The sequence below is a fragment of the Apodemus sylvaticus genome, chromosome 15 (assembly GCF_947179515.1).
Source record: "Apodemus sylvaticus chromosome 15, mApoSyl1.1, whole genome shotgun sequence".
Taxonomy (NCBI): domain Eukaryota; kingdom Metazoa; phylum Chordata; class Mammalia; order Rodentia; family Muridae; genus Apodemus; species Apodemus sylvaticus.
The window spans coordinates 47,888,729-47,908,103 of record NC_067486.1 but is presented as its reverse complement, the minus strand read 5'-3'; the positions used below and the strand labels follow the sequence as shown (position 1 = coordinate 47,908,103).

The 19,375-nt window shown below is 42.0% G+C and overlaps 1 protein-coding gene across 1 annotated transcript; it reads left to right on the top strand.

The window, feature by feature from the left end:
* Positions 1–2,070: 2,070 nt before the first annotated feature.
* Positions 2,071–18,177, top strand: LOC127666102 (E3 ubiquitin-protein ligase CBL-B-like). Its single transcript, XM_052158830.1, has 3 exons — positions 2,071–2,192; positions 3,488–3,669; positions 17,904–18,177. Exons 2-3 carry the CDS (start codon positions 3,502–3,504, stop codon positions 18,156–18,158), a joined length of 423 nt encoding a protein of 140 aa, XP_052014790.1. The 5' UTR covers positions 2,071–2,192; positions 3,488–3,501; the 3' UTR covers positions 18,159–18,177.
* Positions 18,178–19,375: the final 1,198 nt, after the last annotated feature.

Genomic DNA, 19,375 nt, shown 5'->3' with positions numbered 1-19,375 from the left:
ACATAATGACAGATTCTTATTTTTGTCAGCTTACAATAAACACTATCTTAGACCATTTTTCAGTTGCTCTGGTTAGAAAAGTTTGGCAGCCCCGGAGGTGTGCATTTGTTATACCTGTGTCCCAGTCAGAGTAGAGGAACAGAACATAAAAAGTCACGTCACTGTATCTTCGTTACACCCTTTGTTCCACAGCACGTTCTATTTCCTTAGTACCATGGCCTTCAGTTACAACTGCGATTGGTAAGGAACTGAATATGGATTTTGTTCCTTTTACATTCATCCAAATATGAAGATAAGCAACACATTTAATTATAAAGCATAAGGTTGTACATAGCAAATCCTTCTCCACATAGTGGCAGTTTCTTTTGAATTGACTTTAAAGGTGCCTTTTATACACACAGATGACGTAACCACAGAGGTCTTTTTAAACACAGTTTCCACTTAGAAACTGTGGCTGCTATTACAAGGAGTAAGGGAGATATGTAGAGGCCTGCGCCATCGACATACATAAAACAGGAAACTACTTTTTAATTATTAGAAAGAAAATATTACTTCCAGATTCATACTTTACTACCTGACTGCTGAAAGGGCCACATTTTGGTTGTTTTTATTACATGAATATTGTAACTACCTGAATTTAGGATTGCAGGGCATTCTATGACAATTCAGGTACCGTCACAGTAATAACTGTAGCACTAGAACACTTCTTAGGGAATGGTCAGAGCCACTGAGACACATTTTTCAGGATAGTTGGTTAGAAAGTGCTATGTATGTAGTTTGTATGTATGTACTTTGTATGTATTTACTTTGTATGTTTGTACTTTGTATGTATGTACTTTGTATTTATGTACTTTGTATGACATCTTAAAAAGGTGAAAAGTTTCATGCCCAGGAGCCCAAGGTGTGAAGTGTATCCAGTACTATCAATCGCAGGGGAAATCAGCTCCCAGGTTTGTAAACCTGGGACAAATGGTAGCAGCATGGTGACCCAAACAGAGGGAAATACAGCGTCTGTTTAATGTATGACTATGATGACAGAAGTGCCCTGGCATTTCACTGTAAGCGTTCGTTCGTTCGTTCCCAGAGTGTTTCCTTTTACAAGGATATCAAGAATGGAGCCCCAAAAGAGATGAACACTAGAAGAGGGTGGCAGATACATGGTTGTCATTAAAATGAAGACTCATTTACATAAAGGAAAAGTGGCTTAGACAAAATTCAACAGCGGTGTTCTTTACGGAGATCTATGGAGAAACTTGTTCGGAATATAAAGGTCTAAAACAGTCTAGTAATCCCCATTGTGTGGAGTTTTGACTGTCCTGGCACGATTTACAGAGACTATTTAGCTGAGAGTTGTCAAGTATTTGCTTTCTCATCAGCCTCATGTTCGATCTGGAATCCCTCTAGAACTAATAGTAAAAGGGAAACATTTCAGAGATTTAGGAAGTTTTAGTTGGCAGTCGGGTTTTACTCTTAGCCTACTCGATGTGAGGGTAACCTTCATCTTAGAAGCTAGGGGACTGTTACTCTTTGACAGTCAACAAGAAACACGGTCTTGGACCTATTTGGCTGCTCTCCTGGGTAGCAGTTTGGCAGCCCTAGGGAGATGAATTTCTTAAGCCTGGGACCCGCCCAGAGCTGAGAAGCAGCTCCACCCTGGCAGCCTCTACTCTGTTGCTATGAAACAAAGACTAGGAAGGTGAGTGAGGCAGGAAGTCCCGCCTTTTAGCCCCAGTTGGCTTAGAATCCCGCTCGGGGCGCTCACGCCCACCTGCGCACCCCTCATTGGTTAGCTCCCCGGCGCCTTGCCGCTACTTTCCCAGTTCCTTTCCTCCTTCCACTTTTGTTCTAGGCTAGCCTTGGTCCATTCCCCAACGAGTTCTTCTCCAAGTGGGACGCGGTCGAGTGGGCCTTCCTCTGGGGCCATTGTGTACCGTGGAGGACGTGGACTTGGGGGTAGCGCGGGAGGAGCGTCTCGTCCCGCCCATTGGCTCCGCCCGCTGTCTGGCAGAAAGTAGGCTCTTAGGATTGGTCCGGCTACTCAAGGCCCCGCCTCAGCTCCGCCCCACGCCTTGGTCTCCGGGGATGGCTCAGGGGTGGGGTGGCCAGTGAGTGGTCTCCTCCTCCGGCGGGCGCTGCGGCGGCCTCCCGAGAGTGGCGCGGGACTGCCGGGCGGGCGTGGAGCTGTCTGCACGGTAATTGCCGCGTCCCCGCGTCTCGGTTTTCCTAGATCTCGGTGGCTCCTTCTCCGGAGCGCGTTCTTGGGCGATTCCACAGAGTCCCCACCCGAGCCACCCCAGCCAGGGCAGCGTGTGTGTGTGTGGAGTGGAACCCGCGATCACGCGTGGCTCGGGACGGCTGCGGTGACCCAAGTAGAGGAAGGAATGGGTCATCCCGGGGTTGGGCGCCGCTTGCTGGCCCGGGGGCCCTGCAGCTGGGCGCGGGCCATCAGAGAGAGGGGACAGCCCTGGCTTCCAGCTGCTGTCGCCACTGCGGGCCTGAGCCAAGTGGGGATTTAAACAGCAGTCCCTGGCTGGCCCGGGGCCCGGGAGGGAGCGGACTCTGGCTGATCGCCGCCGGTGGGAGGTGCGTGCTACTGGCGCGAGATCGGGCCGGCTGTGGGGTTCTGGTGCCAGGACGGGGTCTTGGGCTACTTTATCTTTGCTGAGTTCCTCGTCCCTTTCCCAGACCCTTGAGTGGCGGGCTGGAGGCCCGAGCCTGGAAAGGGCACAGGCGTCCTGAAACAAAGCTTTGAACCACTGGATACCTCGTAGGCAGACGAGGGGGCCACCCGAGAAGAACTCCGCGGTGCGTGCCCGCCCTTGCCGGGTTCTCACTGCTTTTTAAGAAGGGGTTGCTTGTTGGTTTGTTTATTTGGCTCTAGGGAAAAACTACTCACCTCACTGCTTTAAAGAACTATTTGTGTGTCCGCAGCTGCTGGTTTTTGCCGGGGGTGTGGGGATGTGGGGGGCGGGGGGGGGGGGAAATCCAAGTCCTCTGCCTTTGTTGACAACAGACGTGTCCCTTTTGCGTGTGTGGAGTACTTTGCATTTATGTAATAACTTGGCGAAATCTAACAGTGTGAAGGAGGCTTATGATTGAGGCTCCCAACATGAATTGTAGGGTTTGCATAAACTCTAGTATTTTGAATCTGGATTACAGCAGAAGGGGGAGAACATTGTGTTCTTATCTGTTAAAAAGTTGTTTTGTTGATGATGTTTAGCTGTAGCTGCATGGAACAGAGGCAGAGGATGCATCTTTAACTTCTATTGTAAGAGCAAACCTTGTGTCATGGCTCCTAACTTGGAGAAAGATGCAGTTACACGGGGTTACTAAAAAGTTCAACCTGGGACCCTCTGCTTTGTCACAGTGATGGCCGGAGAATATCGTTAATGAGTTCGAGTGAGCCACTTCAGTTTAGTTTCCTGTTCCAGAAATACTTTCTTATCCAGCTAACTTTTCCTCTCTTTAAAATTTACCTTGCAAAAAGGACTAAGATTCCAGATGGCCAATTCTATGAATGGCAGAAATCCTGGTGGTCGAGGAGGAAACCCCCGCAAAGGTCGCATTTTGGGGATTATTGATGCTATTCAGGATGCAGTTGGACCCCCAAAGCAAGCTGCAGCTGACCGCAGGACTGTGGAGAAGACTTGGAAACTGATGGACAAAGTGGTGAGTTCAGTGTGTGTACATGGCCCTCCTCACCCGAAATGCGCTTTCGCTTTCTTCAGGTTCTGTTTATACGTATGGTTAATAATCACTATTATGGTGATGATCTTTGGATTTAGGTTGGGCCATTTTTCTTCAACTCTGTGCTTGCAAAAGTTGGATTCAGAGCAAAGATTTCTTTTCTTTTTTCAATTCCTATTAACTTATTATCTTGCTTTTCAAGGTCCAGAGCCCTTGGGTATTACTCCATATACAGAGTTTCTACCATTGGCTACTTTTGCTGGGTGTATGGCTATAGTACGGTTTGGAAGTTTGTTTAGTCTTCTGTGGAGCTGCCTTGCTACTAGATAACAGAAGGCTAACAAGTGAACAATAGTCTGCTGGGGCATACTTAGGACAAGCACATGGGTGATGTTGAAGCATTCACTGGAGAAAGAATCAGGGCTTCAGTGAGGTAGCATTATTGAAGAGTTTTAGTTTTTATCGTGTCAACTCATCTTCATTAAGAAGAAAGATATTTTTGTTTTGTTTTGTCTTTACTATTGTTCAGGGCATTGTTACAGTTTCTTTCATCTTTGATTCCATTTTGAAACAGGGAACCTTTTTGGTTGTACATTGTTTATTGTGAAAGGAAAATGTATGCTGGAGGCTGTGTGGGGCTGAGAGTGTTAGAAACTTCTGTGGTTTCTTTCTTTTCTTTCTTTCTTTCTTTCTTTCTTTCTTTCTTTTTTTTTTTTGCTTGCTGCTTTTAGATGATCTCTAGTTTCACAAGAAGAAGCCAAACTGGATGGCAGTTCTCAGAAAAGTCCAGTTAAAAGGGCAGTGTGCTTACCTCCCAGGGCCCTGCTGGAAAGCTAGCTTGCCTGAGGAGGCTTGTGACACAGATGTGTTGGCTTACTTCTCTTCTCGGCGCAAATGCATACTTTATGATGTTGAAGAAGTTGGGCTTATGCTTGCTGAGTTTGAGACATTTACAAAAATGTTCCTTTTTAATGATGAGCAAAGACTTGTTTGAAATTATGGTGTCATTTACCTTGGCTTTGGTTTGCTAGTAAAGGCAAAATTGGCTACAAAGAAGTCACTGACTAGAAGTAACAATTCTGGGAGGTGCTGCTATTTGCTTTACTTTCATATATTCTCCTGGAGTCTCTAGGTAAGATAACTAAACCATGGGCCTACCATTGGATGACCATTGGTATCAAATGCAGCACCAGAGTATTTTTTTTTTACCAGGTAAATAAATAGCCTTAGTTTGGGGCTTCTGCCTGACCTATTTAAGCTTCTGCCAATTTTTTCAAATTGTTATATTGAAGTGCTCCAGACGGAATGATGTCATGTTGTCAGAACATTGCAACTTGCTTCTTGGGGTCAGGCTTTGGTTTTAGCTTTGGACACTTAGGAATGAAGAATGTGCAGCTGGAAAAATTGCCTGCATCTGGCCAGCACAATATGAGCTGTCTTTTACTTTTCTACAGAGTATGCATTTGAAGGTCACCCTTACTCCCTGAGTCATTAATTGGTGGTAGGAGAAGAAATTCAAGGTTTGTTCTAGTTTGTGTGTTGCATAAAGAGGCAACAAATGGGTGTGATTTCACAAGAGAGTTGGTTCATCAGCATTGTTCCTTGAGATGTTTAACATTCGTATATTTGTGATTGAGCGCTGGAATATAAAAAAAAAGATTTATAGTGAAGTGGAGAGCAACAGCTACTGTCAAGTCATTAGTGAAACAGTAAAAGATGAAGTGGTTTGTGTAATTTTGCTGCATAACTGGTTGTTAACCTACACATTAACTGCTTCTAATTATTTCACCATGAGTTATAGCAAATGCATGGTTATTTGACAGTTCAACACCTGCCATTGTCCATTAACCCCTCTGTGGGTTTTAACTTGGCTTCGACAGCTGAGTGTGACCCACAAGGAACTCTTTTACCCCAAGTCTCTACTTAGTGGGATGTGGGTGCCAGTGTTGGCAAAGGCACAACAATATGGCTTTCCCTACTCATCTTCATTATTTGTCATAGATGACAACATGGATACATCTGTGGCTTTGTGGAGAAAACTCCCATCATTTGTCATAAAAGTTTGTTCTACTTATTTCTTCACTTAAAACACACTAAGAGAAAGGCACTGGAGATTACTATTACCAACTGGCAACATATTATTGAAAGTTGTAATGTAGAAGTCTTCCCCAACATGGATTCATCTTCTTCTGCTTTGAAGATGGAAGAAGGAAGAAGGAAGTGGGTCATGATATCAACACTGTCTGATGATTCTTCGGGAATTTTATTGCTAGGACAAAAATACAGCCATCCCATGTTTGACTTAGAGAAGTAGCTACAACAGTGCGAGTTTACTTTGTGAATACAGAACAGAAGGTTTCAGGACTAATGGGTTGTTAAAGAAAAGTCAGGTTTAAGTGTGAAGTTGCTCAGTTTTCCTTATGGAGCCTCTTTTCCTGGGGAGGTCTTCAAAGTATTGCTTTCAAGTAATTACTAAGCAACATAACTCATTTTAAAGGGGGGGCAGTGAATCAGTCTTGGGCAGCACAGGATTTATCTCAGAAGTGTATAATTTTATCATTCCTTGACCTCTAGTACTTAAGATACTCAACTGAAAAGTCTGTTGCAATTAAGTGTTCTGTTTTCCCAGGGCAGGCACTCTTTCCAAGGTCAGCAAGCACAGGAGAAAACAGTTGTTCCTTGTGTTCTTTTTAAGTTGTGTAATGTTTTGTAATCGGTAGCGCAGAGTTCATGTAGTGCATGCCCTGAGAAAATAACAATGGGTGGATACAAAAGCATTCCACTTGGATAGTTTTCTGTCCTTAGCTCTTCTGATGAGTCTAAGAATCTGAACCCCAAACCATCAGGTCATTGGTAACATTGACAGAACTATTCTTGAATAATACACATTTAGGTTTAAGCACACACAAAATCATATGTGGATTTTTGTCCCTAAATTGTTACAGGCGTGTTTTCATCCACCCTTAATATACACTTATTAAGGATCTGTTGTGTGTGTTACTGAGTGATTATTACTGGAGGGGGGGCGGGGAGGGGGACTAGGCAAGACATAACTCTGTCTTTGGTCTGCCAACCAGGACAGGATCAGAGCTGGACAAGAATTGGCAGTGTCCATGAAGTATGAAAAGGGCCGGGGTATATACTCAAAAAAAGCCCAGTGGCGGCAGACTAGAGGATACTTACCTCCTTCTGGTCACCATTTTTCTGTCTGGTTTCTGCTGCCCCAGCCCTTTAGGAACAGCATTATTCTGCTCCTGTTAGAAATGCTGAAGCTAGGGGGAAGGAAATGGTTGCTAATCGGTGTGGTTGGAGTCATAATTTATTAATGTGAGGTTCCTGAGTGTGGTTTGCATAGAGTCTGAGCCAGGTGATGGAAAACAGAAGAAACCATTTTCCTTCTAATAGATAGTAAATGCACTGAGTGCACGTGGATGCTCGGGAAATTAGGAAATAATTACTTGATGATAAAGAGCCAAGCAAGCTGAGTACCTGCTTTTGTCTTGCTCTACTTGCCATGTATTTGAAGTTGTGTTGGTACATCAGTGTTAAAAGCACTTAGAAATTGATGCTACCACCCAGCCTTTGCCTGCCTTTTACCTATACTATGTATCTCTTAGCCTTGAAATAACTTACTCTGTCCCTGCGTAAGCTCACCAGAATGAAATGTGAAGTTTGTCTGTCAATGATGCATGCGCTATGTATATATACATATTTTTAAAATAATAGTACCATAATACTACTTTTTAAAAGTTGAAATCTTTAGTACATCTGAAAGAGTCTACAAGACTTAAAATAAGTTTCCTGACCAGCACTGGCTATAAAGCCACAGTGAGCAGCTGTGCTCCCCACCGCTGGGCTGCATCCCCAGGGTATTTTTTTTTTTGACTTTTTACGTTATTTCCTTTATCTTTGGAGACAAGATCTCTAATTTGCCCGAGAACTCTCTCTCTCTCTTGTAGCCCAGCTAGGCCTTGAGCTTGTGACCCTCCTCAGACTCAGTAGTAGCTGGGAGTATAGTCCTGCATCATCAGACAGGAAAGTTTTGGATATTAATTCTGTCTGCCAGCTTCCCAGAGCTTTAATAAAGGGAACAACACTGATTTGACTTACCCATGGATTTTCTCTTCTTTCTTGAAATGCTTCATTTGTAGGATCCCGGGCCCTATTAAATCTTGATTGGGTTTAATAACACACTAGCTGCTTATCACTGAATCATATTTTGAATTTGTGCTGACACAATTGGCTACTAGTGACACCTAGGAAAAGCTTTATTTTCCAAAGTGAAAGTTTGAAAGGAGATCTGTGAAGAGTTAACTTGGCCTCTCCTTGTAATAGAAAGCAGGCATATAATGGAAACTTTAACTGGTTACTCATTTGTTAACTCTTTAACATTTAGATTTTCCTTTCTTTTAGAAGTTGTTTATATGCTGTAAATTTCTTTACCTGTTTTTTCCCCCAAATTCTAGCTCTGGACAGACATCATTTATAAATAATATCACACAATATATTAAATAAACAATATAATATGCTACAAACACTGTTCCCGGTAGGTAGAGGTGACTTGCTTGCTGGAGGTGAGAAGCCGGTGAAAGGTGCTGTCCCTGTGTTCTAAGACATGGTTTGAACTCAGGGGGTTGGAAAGCATATTTCTCTGAAGGAATGAAGAGAAGCTGTTGTGTAAGTGAGAGTAAAGTAAAAGAGGATGGTAGAAGTTTCAATATTACCAAAGAATTTGGATCCAGTTAATTTGGTTGACATATAAATATGTCAGAACAGAGAGAGAGAAAGAGAGAGAGAGAGAGAGAGAGAGAGAGAGAGAGAGAGAGAGAGAGAGAGAGAGAGAGAGAAATCAAGGCTAGTTTTTCACATGATACTCTGTGGCGCCTGAAGGTTGGAGCACTGCTGAGGAAGACCTGGGTCAGGAGGGGTTGAAGCAATGTGATTAAGACTTTATAAAGGTCTGTTCTAGAGACTTGACAATGGGATGGGTTTAGCAAGTGTGTCACAAACGTGGAAGGTTTTAGGGAGAGTATCTGCAGTTCTCTGAGCATCTTGAGGGTTCCGAACGGAAGAGAAGGCGAAGTGAAAGTGGCTTGAGGTTTCAAGCTCGTCGGCTGCGAAGGCAGTGGAGCCCTGAAGGAGCTGGGGCCCAAGGAGGGAAAGGCCGAACTCGATGGTTGGCATGTCTGTCTGTCGGGAGGGAGTATGATCTACGAGAGAGAACTTGATTTGGAGGTCAGAAAATTGGATATACAGTTCAGAGAGATTTGAAAGCAGGGTCATTTGCTTGGTAGCTGTGGTCCTAGGCATAGCATCTCAAGCTGTAGCACTGCAAAGGACTTAGGATGCAGATCTGGACTCAGAGACAGAGGCAGAACATCAGTCGGTGGAAGCAGGAGGACTGTTGATTGAGAGGCAGTAAAAGGAAGGGAATCAGGATGTAGGCTAGAAATGGAAAGGTAGAGAAAGCAGTTGTATATCCATTTCTACAGACAAACAGAGTTAAGAGTCCTTCAACTGCTTACAAAGCCACATTTAAGAAGAGAAACCAAACAGGGTAAAACTTAGGAAGTCATTGGATTTCCTAATCAGAGGCTATTGTTGACTTTGGCACTTTGATTTCACTTGTGATGGGGCCAGATTAGGATGTGCATGGAGATTATGTAGTGGTTCTACAACTGTAGTAACAGACACAAAGAAAGCTCTGATAGCTTTAGGGTCTATGGAGGGTTGAATTATGGAGTATTAATTTTATCGTGTGTCTCTATCTGTCCATCTGCAGAGCAAGGCTTACGTTGTACCAGCAGAAGGAAAACACGAAGGCATAGATTACAGTGCAGATAGAGAAAGCCATATGGAAGCAACTAGGAGTGGTTAACCGTGGCAGATAGGTATAATTTCCATGTAGGCAGGAGGGAAGTGAGACACATATAGGGAAGTTTTACATAAATGTGTACATCTCCTTTTGGGTTGGTAAGAAGTAGTTTAAGATGGTATTTGTAATGTTTAAGCCATATCTTCAAAGTTGTATATTATAGATCAGTCTTCTAGCAGTGGAGTGGGTAAGTTATATGCATTGAAATGGAAGCCCATTTTCTTCTTTATATTTGGCATCATCGTAAGTACATGCTAATTTTGCCATGCCATTTTCTTTGCTCATACTTAAGGCTTATTTTTTAAAATATGTTTGTAGATTGCCAGTTTTTTTTTTTTAATCAATGAAAGAAACTTTAGATAATGTTGGACCAACATATACCGCTTAGCATTTAACATTTGAGTAATTGTTAGACTGAATCAAACTAGCATATCTCAGCAGTTAAGTTAGTCATAAAGTACTTTTACCTGTTCACAGATAAAATTCACCTTTATCTTCAGTTCTTTTCTTAAGAGTCTCTTAGGTTTGAAGAAACTAGTAGATGCGATATAAGCTGACGAATATAGGTGCCCACCTTTAGTCTTACCCCTGTACAGGACACCCCAGACACTGCATTCACAGTGGCCCTTCTTTAGTCTTACCCTTGTACAGAATATCCCAGACTCATTAGTAGTTTCATGTAGCATAAAAAGTTTTCACCAACTGGAAGAACCCTTAAACTATCCTGATGTTGAACGGGCTAGCCGGTGCCTTTAAGTCCTTGTATTTTTATAAAAAATCTCCATGGACTTTGCTTTGCGGTGATGAAATAATAATGTATGACGGGAGAAGGGCACGGAGGAAATGAGGGGTGCGTTTGTATTGCCTTTGTGCTGAGTACTGCACTTTTTATTTTCCTTTAAAAGACTTTAAACCAGTGAGACTTCTAGAGACAGCCAGAGTCGATTGTGCCTCATGTGGGTGCCTTGTAGTAGGACACTGATGCACTCTGCTTCAGGGTGATCTTTTTCTTACAGGAGGTAAATCACAAGACTGGTTAGTAGTTACATTTTATACTACCAAACTCTTCTCCAAATCTTATACTTAGTTTGGGGGAGATTTATTCAATAATTTTGTGGGTATCTGCTACACATATATTTTTTTCTGAGATAGCTGAACTCTCTCTGTAGCCTTCTCTCCACATTGTACCTCTTTTTATACAAAGTGAGAAAGACAGACCAGTGAGGAAAACAGATATTCTCTCCAGGAGAACAGAATACACAGTGCTTATTTTAAGGAGTATAGGAGTTGTTTTGTAAGTGGTCCTTTAATATTAATTCCCTAAAGGTACTGCCATTGTAAAAACATAACAGAACTAAACTTCTCAAATTTCCTCTATAATCAGACTTAAGTTCTTAGCCAATTTTATATGCTAATTTAACTTTATTTAGCCTAATTAATATTCTATGAAATGTGCTGTATTATTTTGTACTTACTATGTAATATGTCTTCTTTTATGTATACTTTATTCTTCTATTAGAAAGTTGCTGAATTAAGATATAAAGAACCTAAGGACATTCAGATGCTTTTTAGACCAGTGGCATGGATGTAGTTGGAGCCTGAAACCTCTGAGAGTGTTTCCAGAAGCAGGGCAAGCAAGGCTTTCATGCTGTTGTCTTTAGAATAAGGGACCCTGTTGGTGTGCTCCTCCCTGGGGAGGACTGCTTCTCCTGCTCCTGGGGAGGACTACTTCCTCTCCTGCTCCCAGCTGTAGTCACTTGTCTGCAGTTCTTTGTGAAGAATTGAGGCCTCCACTTTGGCATGAACATCAGTGTCCTCCTGTTCAACACATTTTGGCTGGTCACATGTTAGTGAGACTTTACAGGGATAGCTTCTCATGTTACTAGGAGACACAAGTTCCCAACTGAGTCCCAGATTCTCTGGCTCTTACAGTCTTGCTGCCCTTGATTCTGCATTGTTCCCTAAGTCTTGGGCATGGGAATGTTTTAGGGATGTAACCATTAGGACTTGTCCTGTGACAAATGCTCAACCAGCCCCGAAAACATACATTCATGTAGCAGTATATGAACTAGACAGGTTATATTTAGGAATATATATATATATATATATATATATATATATATATATATACATATATGCATATAATAACAACTGATGAAAAAAGAAGTCATGAGTTTGAAGAAGAGAGGGGAGGGTTATAGGGGAGGGTTTGGAGGGAGGAAAGAGAAGGGAGAAATATGCTAAAATGCTAGAGAGAGAGAGACAAACAGAGACAGAGATAGAGACAGAGACAGACAGACAAACATGGGTTCTTGGGGCTTAGCTCAGTGATGGTAGACTATTCACTTAGTCTGGATGAGAGCCTGGGTCTAATCTCCAGCACACATATATAAACACAAAATACATACTTGGATTGCAGATTAAGTGACTCACTTAATATGGTTCAGTATCCATGAATGTTCCTTGGAACAAAGTATGTTTTGGAATGAAAGTTATTTACAGTATAGACACAGTTGCTTACCATTGACATTTTTTGGTTTGTAAAGCTTCTTTCATAGATTTAGGAGTTGGTTTCCACCTTATTTGCTAGGTATGCTAGGTGATCTAAAACTTCTTTACTTACTCTTTTTACTTTTAAATTTAATGTATTTTTTTACCTATTTATTTCAGAGATCTTTAAATTTAATGCTCTAAGAGTAATTAATTGCTTGAAAAATTCTTATAGCAATATTAAATTCTGTTTTGATATTTGTGCCTTGGCTTTGATATAGTTGAAAATGTCTAATTGTATGATCACATATGTCTGTTTTTATTACCATACATAAAGTATGTATATGGTAAACAATAATGTTATATATTTGAATCAACATAAACTATGTGAACACAGAGAGAGTATGCATCAATATCTTTAAATATAATTAAATCCAATGTCAGTTTTGTAGTGCTATAGTTTCTGATCCCTGCGTTAATCATCTGGGTACTGAGGAGTAACCCTAAACAGGTTGCATTTCCATCTTTTAATGCTATCATGTCACAACAAGAAAAGTGCTTTAGTGATTTTCAAGGTTTTTAAAGACTTCTCTTTAGAAGTCTCAAAATCCCTGGGACAATGATGGACTTTTCAGCCTGACTCCAAACCTGAATTTTTTTTCTGGCTAAAAAGAAAAGAGTGATCATGTCAACCAATTCTTTTAGTTATCAGTCAGAGCCTTAAAATGTCCTTCATTGAATAGCATAATGTGGGTTTATTTCTTTGTGAAAGCTCTTTTGTTTCCCTGCCAGCTCTCATTGTAGGGTGCAGCTCAGATATTTCTAGAACTCTAACCTTGTGGTAAGCTTCATTTTTCCTCTTAATACACTGTTTTTAGAATGGCTTTTATTTTATTTATTTATTTATTTTTTTGGGCCTGGCTCTGCAGTTCCGTGCACAGACCAAGCACTCAATAAATATTTATTGAATGGAATTGAATTTGACCTGCTTAGAAGTCATAGTCCTGGGGTAGGATTATTCATTTTCCGGCAGGAGCGGCCATAAATCACAGAGTTTAGTAGCAGTCCAGCTGATGAACTGCATACCCGAAGGCATACAGTAGCGCGTCTCGGTCGGTTCTACTTCCTCCTGTGCGAAGTCTGAGCACAAGGTAGCTTGCAGAGTCCGGGTCTGCCAGCTCCTCTTTCAAGCCTTCTGTACTATACACCGACAGCCTTCCTCTGCACCCATCCTGTACCATAGCTGCAGGATCCCTTTGCTTCACCCTGGTGTCTCTTATGTCTTTGCATTATGATTTAGCTGCAGAATTCCTTTCCGCAAACTTAGGCATGCTTCTCTCAACGCCCTTGGGAATGTGACTTAGCTGCTGCTTTTCTCCTCTAGAGCTTTGCAAGGTCCTTTGTCCCCGTGCTAAGTTCTGTGATTCTTTCTTACACCCCCAGACTTTCCCACTAGTGGACTCGATGAGGACAGGGTTGTGAGTTACTCCTTTGTCTTTCTTCGGACTGAAACAATGCCTGGCGCGCACACTTACTTCCCTTGAATTAACAAATGGGCCATGAAGTTCATGTAAATTTGCAAATGGAATGAAATAAAAATGGAAATGAGTTTAGAAGGGAATCATTAATTATATGCCTAATTCTAATTAAATTGTAATATAGCTAGAAGAAGATGAACCCAGGATTCAGAAGATGAAGGCTCGTGTGTTGGATTAATGGTTTTTTAAACTGTCCCTTAATCTTTGTAGTTCTTAGCTTTTTTTTTTTTAATCCGGAAATGAATAGATTGGATGAGATCTTTTCTAAGATCCCTTCTAGCAAGAATTACACTGCTCCTAAGTTAATTATATAGAACGAGGCCTCGTTTGCCAGGCTCCTTAAGGCGGGGAGTGTGTTGTACTTATCCTTAATTTCCTGGCACGTAGCTCAGTACCTGGTGTATGGGAGTTATTCAGAGAGTTTTTGTCCTTTAATCAAGCAATGTGTTTCCACATGAAATTATAATTGGAAAAAAAAAAGCAAGTAACTAAAATGTCATGTAAGGAATATTGAATTGGATATCCATAATACTGAAAAATATCTACCAAAGAAACATTACTTGCAATGTCTAACACATATGTGATGTCTTTCATTAAGTAGTTAACAAATTAACCAGTGGAACAAATGAATCTGAAGCTGCCCTCTTTACAAGTTAATCATTTACCAGTCTGTGACGTTTCTACAAGGACATGTTGCTAAGATTCAGTGGTATCCACCGTGTAAGAGGTTGGTAGTGCTCTTGAAATTCGCCTGTGCTCTGGTTGCTTCTGGTTTTAAGAATTGAAATACTGGAGCCGGGAAGATGACTCAGTGATAAAAGACACTTGTAGCCTGTGACCTAAATTCTATCCCTTAACCCACATGGTGGAAAGAGAGAAGTGACTTAATCAAGGTGCCCTCCGACCTACACTGCCATCACACACACACACACACACACACACACACACACACACACACACACACACACACACAGGCTCACACGTGCACATGGACATGCACATACAGATCCTTTTTGTCATCTGTCTCAGCTCTGTCAGCTCTTTTACTCTACAAAGACTTGGTATTACTTAATAAGGGAGATTCTATCTGACCTTTGCCAAAATAAATCTCTTGAGGATTAAGGTAGTATTCTTATATTTAAATTAAACCCTTACCCGTCATTTGTTAATTATATACCTATAGAACTCAATTATGAAAATTAAGCAAATTATACAGTCAAACCATTTATAAAAAGTATATGTGTGTGTATGTGTGCATGTGTGATGGTTCGGTCATTTAAGGCTAGACTCACAATTTAAAAGACAAAAGTGTGTGTGTACATGTTTACACACTGATTTTTTTCAGCCAGCTAAACATGTTTATTGCCTGTTTATTTGTTAGTTCTGTACAATGTGCTGAGATCCTGGTCCTAGGAATTGTGTGCACAGTGGGAAAAAATAGGGGAATGCAACAGGTCATCGTGAGAATTGATTTTGTTTAAGGTCAATAGTCTGACAATTTAGGCCAGAGAGTTTTGATTGTTTATTTTTATAAAAAAATATATTTTGGTCTCTTCACCTAAGCAAATGTGATAGTCTGAGGGCTGTTTATTTCATTGATAGCTGGCAAATTTATCTTTCGTTTATACTTCAAAATGGTTACAGTTTACCTATTCTGAGTTTGTGATTGCACTTTTGTGGGTGTCTGGAGGCGGTATTGGAACCCGAAACCACTGTCATTTGGAGGGTCCCTACTAAAGTACTTCGTAAGCCTGATCATGAAAGAGAATTTTCTTTAGTGTTAAATGAACAACAAAACCCAGCAAATTCAGCTTTTAAAAAGCTCCCAAGACTGCACACTGCACTGCACTGCACTGCAACATGCCTGCACTGCTGTCTACATGCCTGCACTGCTGTCTACATGCCTGCACTGCTGTCTACATGCCTGCACTGCTGTCTACATGCCTGCACTGCTGTCTACATGCCTGCACTGCACTGCAACATGCCTGCACTGCTGTCTACATGCCTGCACTGCACTGCAACATGCCTGCACTGCTGTCTACATGCCTGCACTGCTGTCTACATGCCTGCACTGCTGTCTACATGCCTGCACTGCTGTCTACATGCCTGCACTGCTGTCTGCATGCTTACACTACACTGCAACATGCCTGCACTGCTGTCTACATGCCTGCACTGCTGTCTACATGCCTGCACTGCTGTCTACATGCCTCCACTGCTGTCTACATGCCTGCACTGCTATCTTCATGCCTGCACTGCTGTCTTCATGCCTGCACTGCTGTCTACATGCCTGCACTGCTGTCTTCATGCCTGCACTGCTGTCTATATGCCTGCACTGCTGTCTACATGCCTGCACTGCTGTCTTCATGCCTGCACTGCTGTCTACATGTCTGCACTGCTGTCTACATGCCTGCACTGCTGTCTACATGCCTGCACTGCTGTCTACATGCCTGCACTGCTGTCTACATGCCTGCACTGCTGTCTGACATGCTGCCTCTTCCTCCCTTGCTTTTCCATTGCACTTCCGGCCCTGGCTTCCTTGACCCTAGTTAGACAGCACATTGAAGTAGACCTCCCCACCCCCACAGCAGGATAGTCAGTGCTAAGATAGTGCTATGATATATCATAGTTAGTGCTATGATACTTGTGTGTACCTGAAGCCATACACACACACACACACACACACACACACACATGTATATAATATTCTTTTCCGTAAAAATTGTGTATCTTTAAGATTTAAGATTTATTGCACAATACGATGTACCTCTGTAGAGGACGAAGTACCATAGTTAAAGGAGTAAACATGTGTGCCTTGTTTTGTGGTAAGAGTGGCTTCAGTCTTTTTCCCTAGGGACCTCAGTGTACAAAGTGACACTGTGAACTGTGGTCCCTGTGCCTTGTGTTTGACATCTAGACTTGTGCATCCTCCTTCATGACACTTTGTGCCCTTTGACCTCCATCCCCCACTTTCACTTCTCCCTTGAGAGGTATAACTCAACTTTGTTTTACGTATTTTACTTTTTCATTTTTAGTGTTCTATATATGAGATCACACAGAATTTCTCTCTCCCTCCCCCCCCCCCTCTCTCTCTCTCTCTCTCTCTCTCTCTCTCTCTCTCTCTCTCTCTCTCTCTTTTTCTGGCTTATTTCAGATTGCCAACCATGATTTCTCTATTTATGGAACACTCTATTCATGTGCTTTGCATATGAAGTCTCTAAACCCATACTGAATGTCTTTCTAACTCTGCCTTTGTGTCCTTTGGCCACTCCGTTGCCACCCAAAGGGAGGTTCATTATGCTGGGAAGGAAGAAGCAGGATTGATTACTTATTGTGTATAAATACTTTGCTCTGAGATCATTCATAAAAACAAAACACACATAAAACGCAGAGGAAACGGCATCCGAGGGACTGGGGGGCCTTATGCTGCTCTGACATGAGAGAAGCTCCTGACAGTGGGCATTCCGCCTGTCATGAATGCTGCACGCCTGCCTTAGGAATGCAGCATGCAGTATGCAGTCCCCAAAGCTCTTGTAAAATGAGTAAGTTGGTGGGGTCCCAATACCCTAGTCACAGGGACAGAATGAACTGGTCTTTATTAATGGCTAAGAAACATTAACATGTAAAGGTGAATGCAGTGTAGATTTCAAGTACCACGTTTTTCTTTTCTTCTTCCTTTTTTTGTTCCTGGCAGAAAGTATTTTCAGTTCTGCAGGCAGCCCTTTCTCTTTAATGCTCCAGTGAATGCGTGGCACCAGGTGGAGTGACTGAACAGTGTACGTCACGTGTTTATAGGCCTGGTGGACACTGGGAGGGAGAAAGGCTTGTTTAGACCTGACACCTGTTTAACTGCTTAATAACTCAGTTGTTAAGGTTCAGAAACAATGCATTCAAATATTAATTAAAATCTGTGAAAAAGCTTTAGCCATGAATTTAGGACAGTAAAATAGCATCTTAAAATTATATTCACTGGTTGCTTACTTTCTTTAAAAACAGCATTGATGTTATGAGACAATTAGTAACTACTACACTGGAATTCCGTTAGACAGTACACTTTAGGATACTATGGAAGAAATAATTAAAATGATCAGAGGTGAAAATGAAGACAGGATACAGCAATGTGTGCCTAGGATATGAGAACGGGATTTGGGTGTTGTTAAGAGAAAAGTATTTATTGGTGCTTTTAAGCAGATTCAATAATTCAGATCACAGATTGCTTTGTGAAAAAGAAAGGGGACATAGCTCTATTCATTTATAACTTTCCTATGAGAGAAAATACTATAGTTTCCATAAAGTATGTCTTTCTTTGTTTTTAGGTAAGACTGTGCCAAAATCCCAAACTTCAGTTGAAAAATAGCCCACCGTATATACTTGATATTTTGCCTGATACGTATCAGCACTTGCGACTTATATTGAGTAAATATGACGACAACCAGAAGCTGGCTCAGCTGAGTGAGAATGAGTACTTTAAAATCTACATCGACAGTCTCATGAAGAAGTCGAAGCGAGCGATACGGCTCTTTAAAGAAGGCAAGGAGAGGATGTATGAAGAGCAGTCGCAGGACAGGTGAGCCACTCGGGATGTGTGTGTGTACGGTCCGTTGTCTCACGTTAACAGAAGTGCCACGCATGGGTTCTGGGGACTGTGCCATCCATTTCCTTGCCTGTATCCTTTTCACGTTATTTGAGTTTGGCAAAAGTTGAGGTAGAACGTTGAACCTGAGCCAGTGATGGTCTTGCTGTGTTCCGGATTCCTTCTTAGAGCACTTTGTCTTTCACAGAAAGACTGCTCACAGTAGTTCACCCTGCTTCCTGCCAAGCAAGCAGTCTTCTCCAGTTTACCTCTTTCATGTGAATTTTCATGAAGACAAGCAGATAAACCGCTCTTCTCCCTAGATTGGCCACTGACAACAAGAATCAATTCCATCCTAGTCCAACTTGGTAAACCAGAGCTGTGATGTATGCATATGTAAGGAGGTAAACCTACATCGCGAGGTTGGGCGACAGCACTCAGGAGAGTGTCACTCCAAAGTGCCACACTAGTTTGGAAGATGGCTCTGAACAGATCGTGTTACTAGAATCTTACCTTCAGCTAACCTTCCTCTTCCTATATCACCCCCACCTCTCCTCAAATACCACGAGCCATGGGCCTCAGAGGCAGTGGCAGCTGAACTACCTCATAGTATGAGAAAATGTTAAAAGCTCCATTTCTATGGATGTAGCTATCACAGTATGGTTTTGTCTATTTTCTTGCTATCTGTGTGGGGTCGACATATTCTGAAGATGATAATACCGGTATCAGCTCTGGGTTGGATATGGTCACGCTCAGCACTGAGAGCAGAGCTTCACCTCAGTGCCATCTTTGCTTTAGTGTGACATACACTACTGTCAACGAACCAATATTGAACTGATGGTGTTAGGGTTCGCGGTTTTTATTGTTCTGTGGTTTACAAACATACACTTGTCACGTGTCTACCCGTACCCTATAAAAACGCCCTGTGTTGGGCTGGATAAGTGGCTCTGTTATTGAAGGCAAGAAATCCTCTTCTTTCAACCTACTCAGTCTGCAGTAAGTACCTGCTCACACTGGTTTCCAGCTGGTATTTTTATTTCAAGCTGTAAATGGAATATGACATTGTATGCATACATCACAGTTTGTTTTTACACTCACTTGTGTGTGATGGCCTAAACCTTTTGGCAACTGTGTTGGAACTGGTAGGAACATTCAAGTCATCTGGGTAAATACTTCCAAGCTTGGTTGTTAGGTTATATGACTTGCCTATGTTGA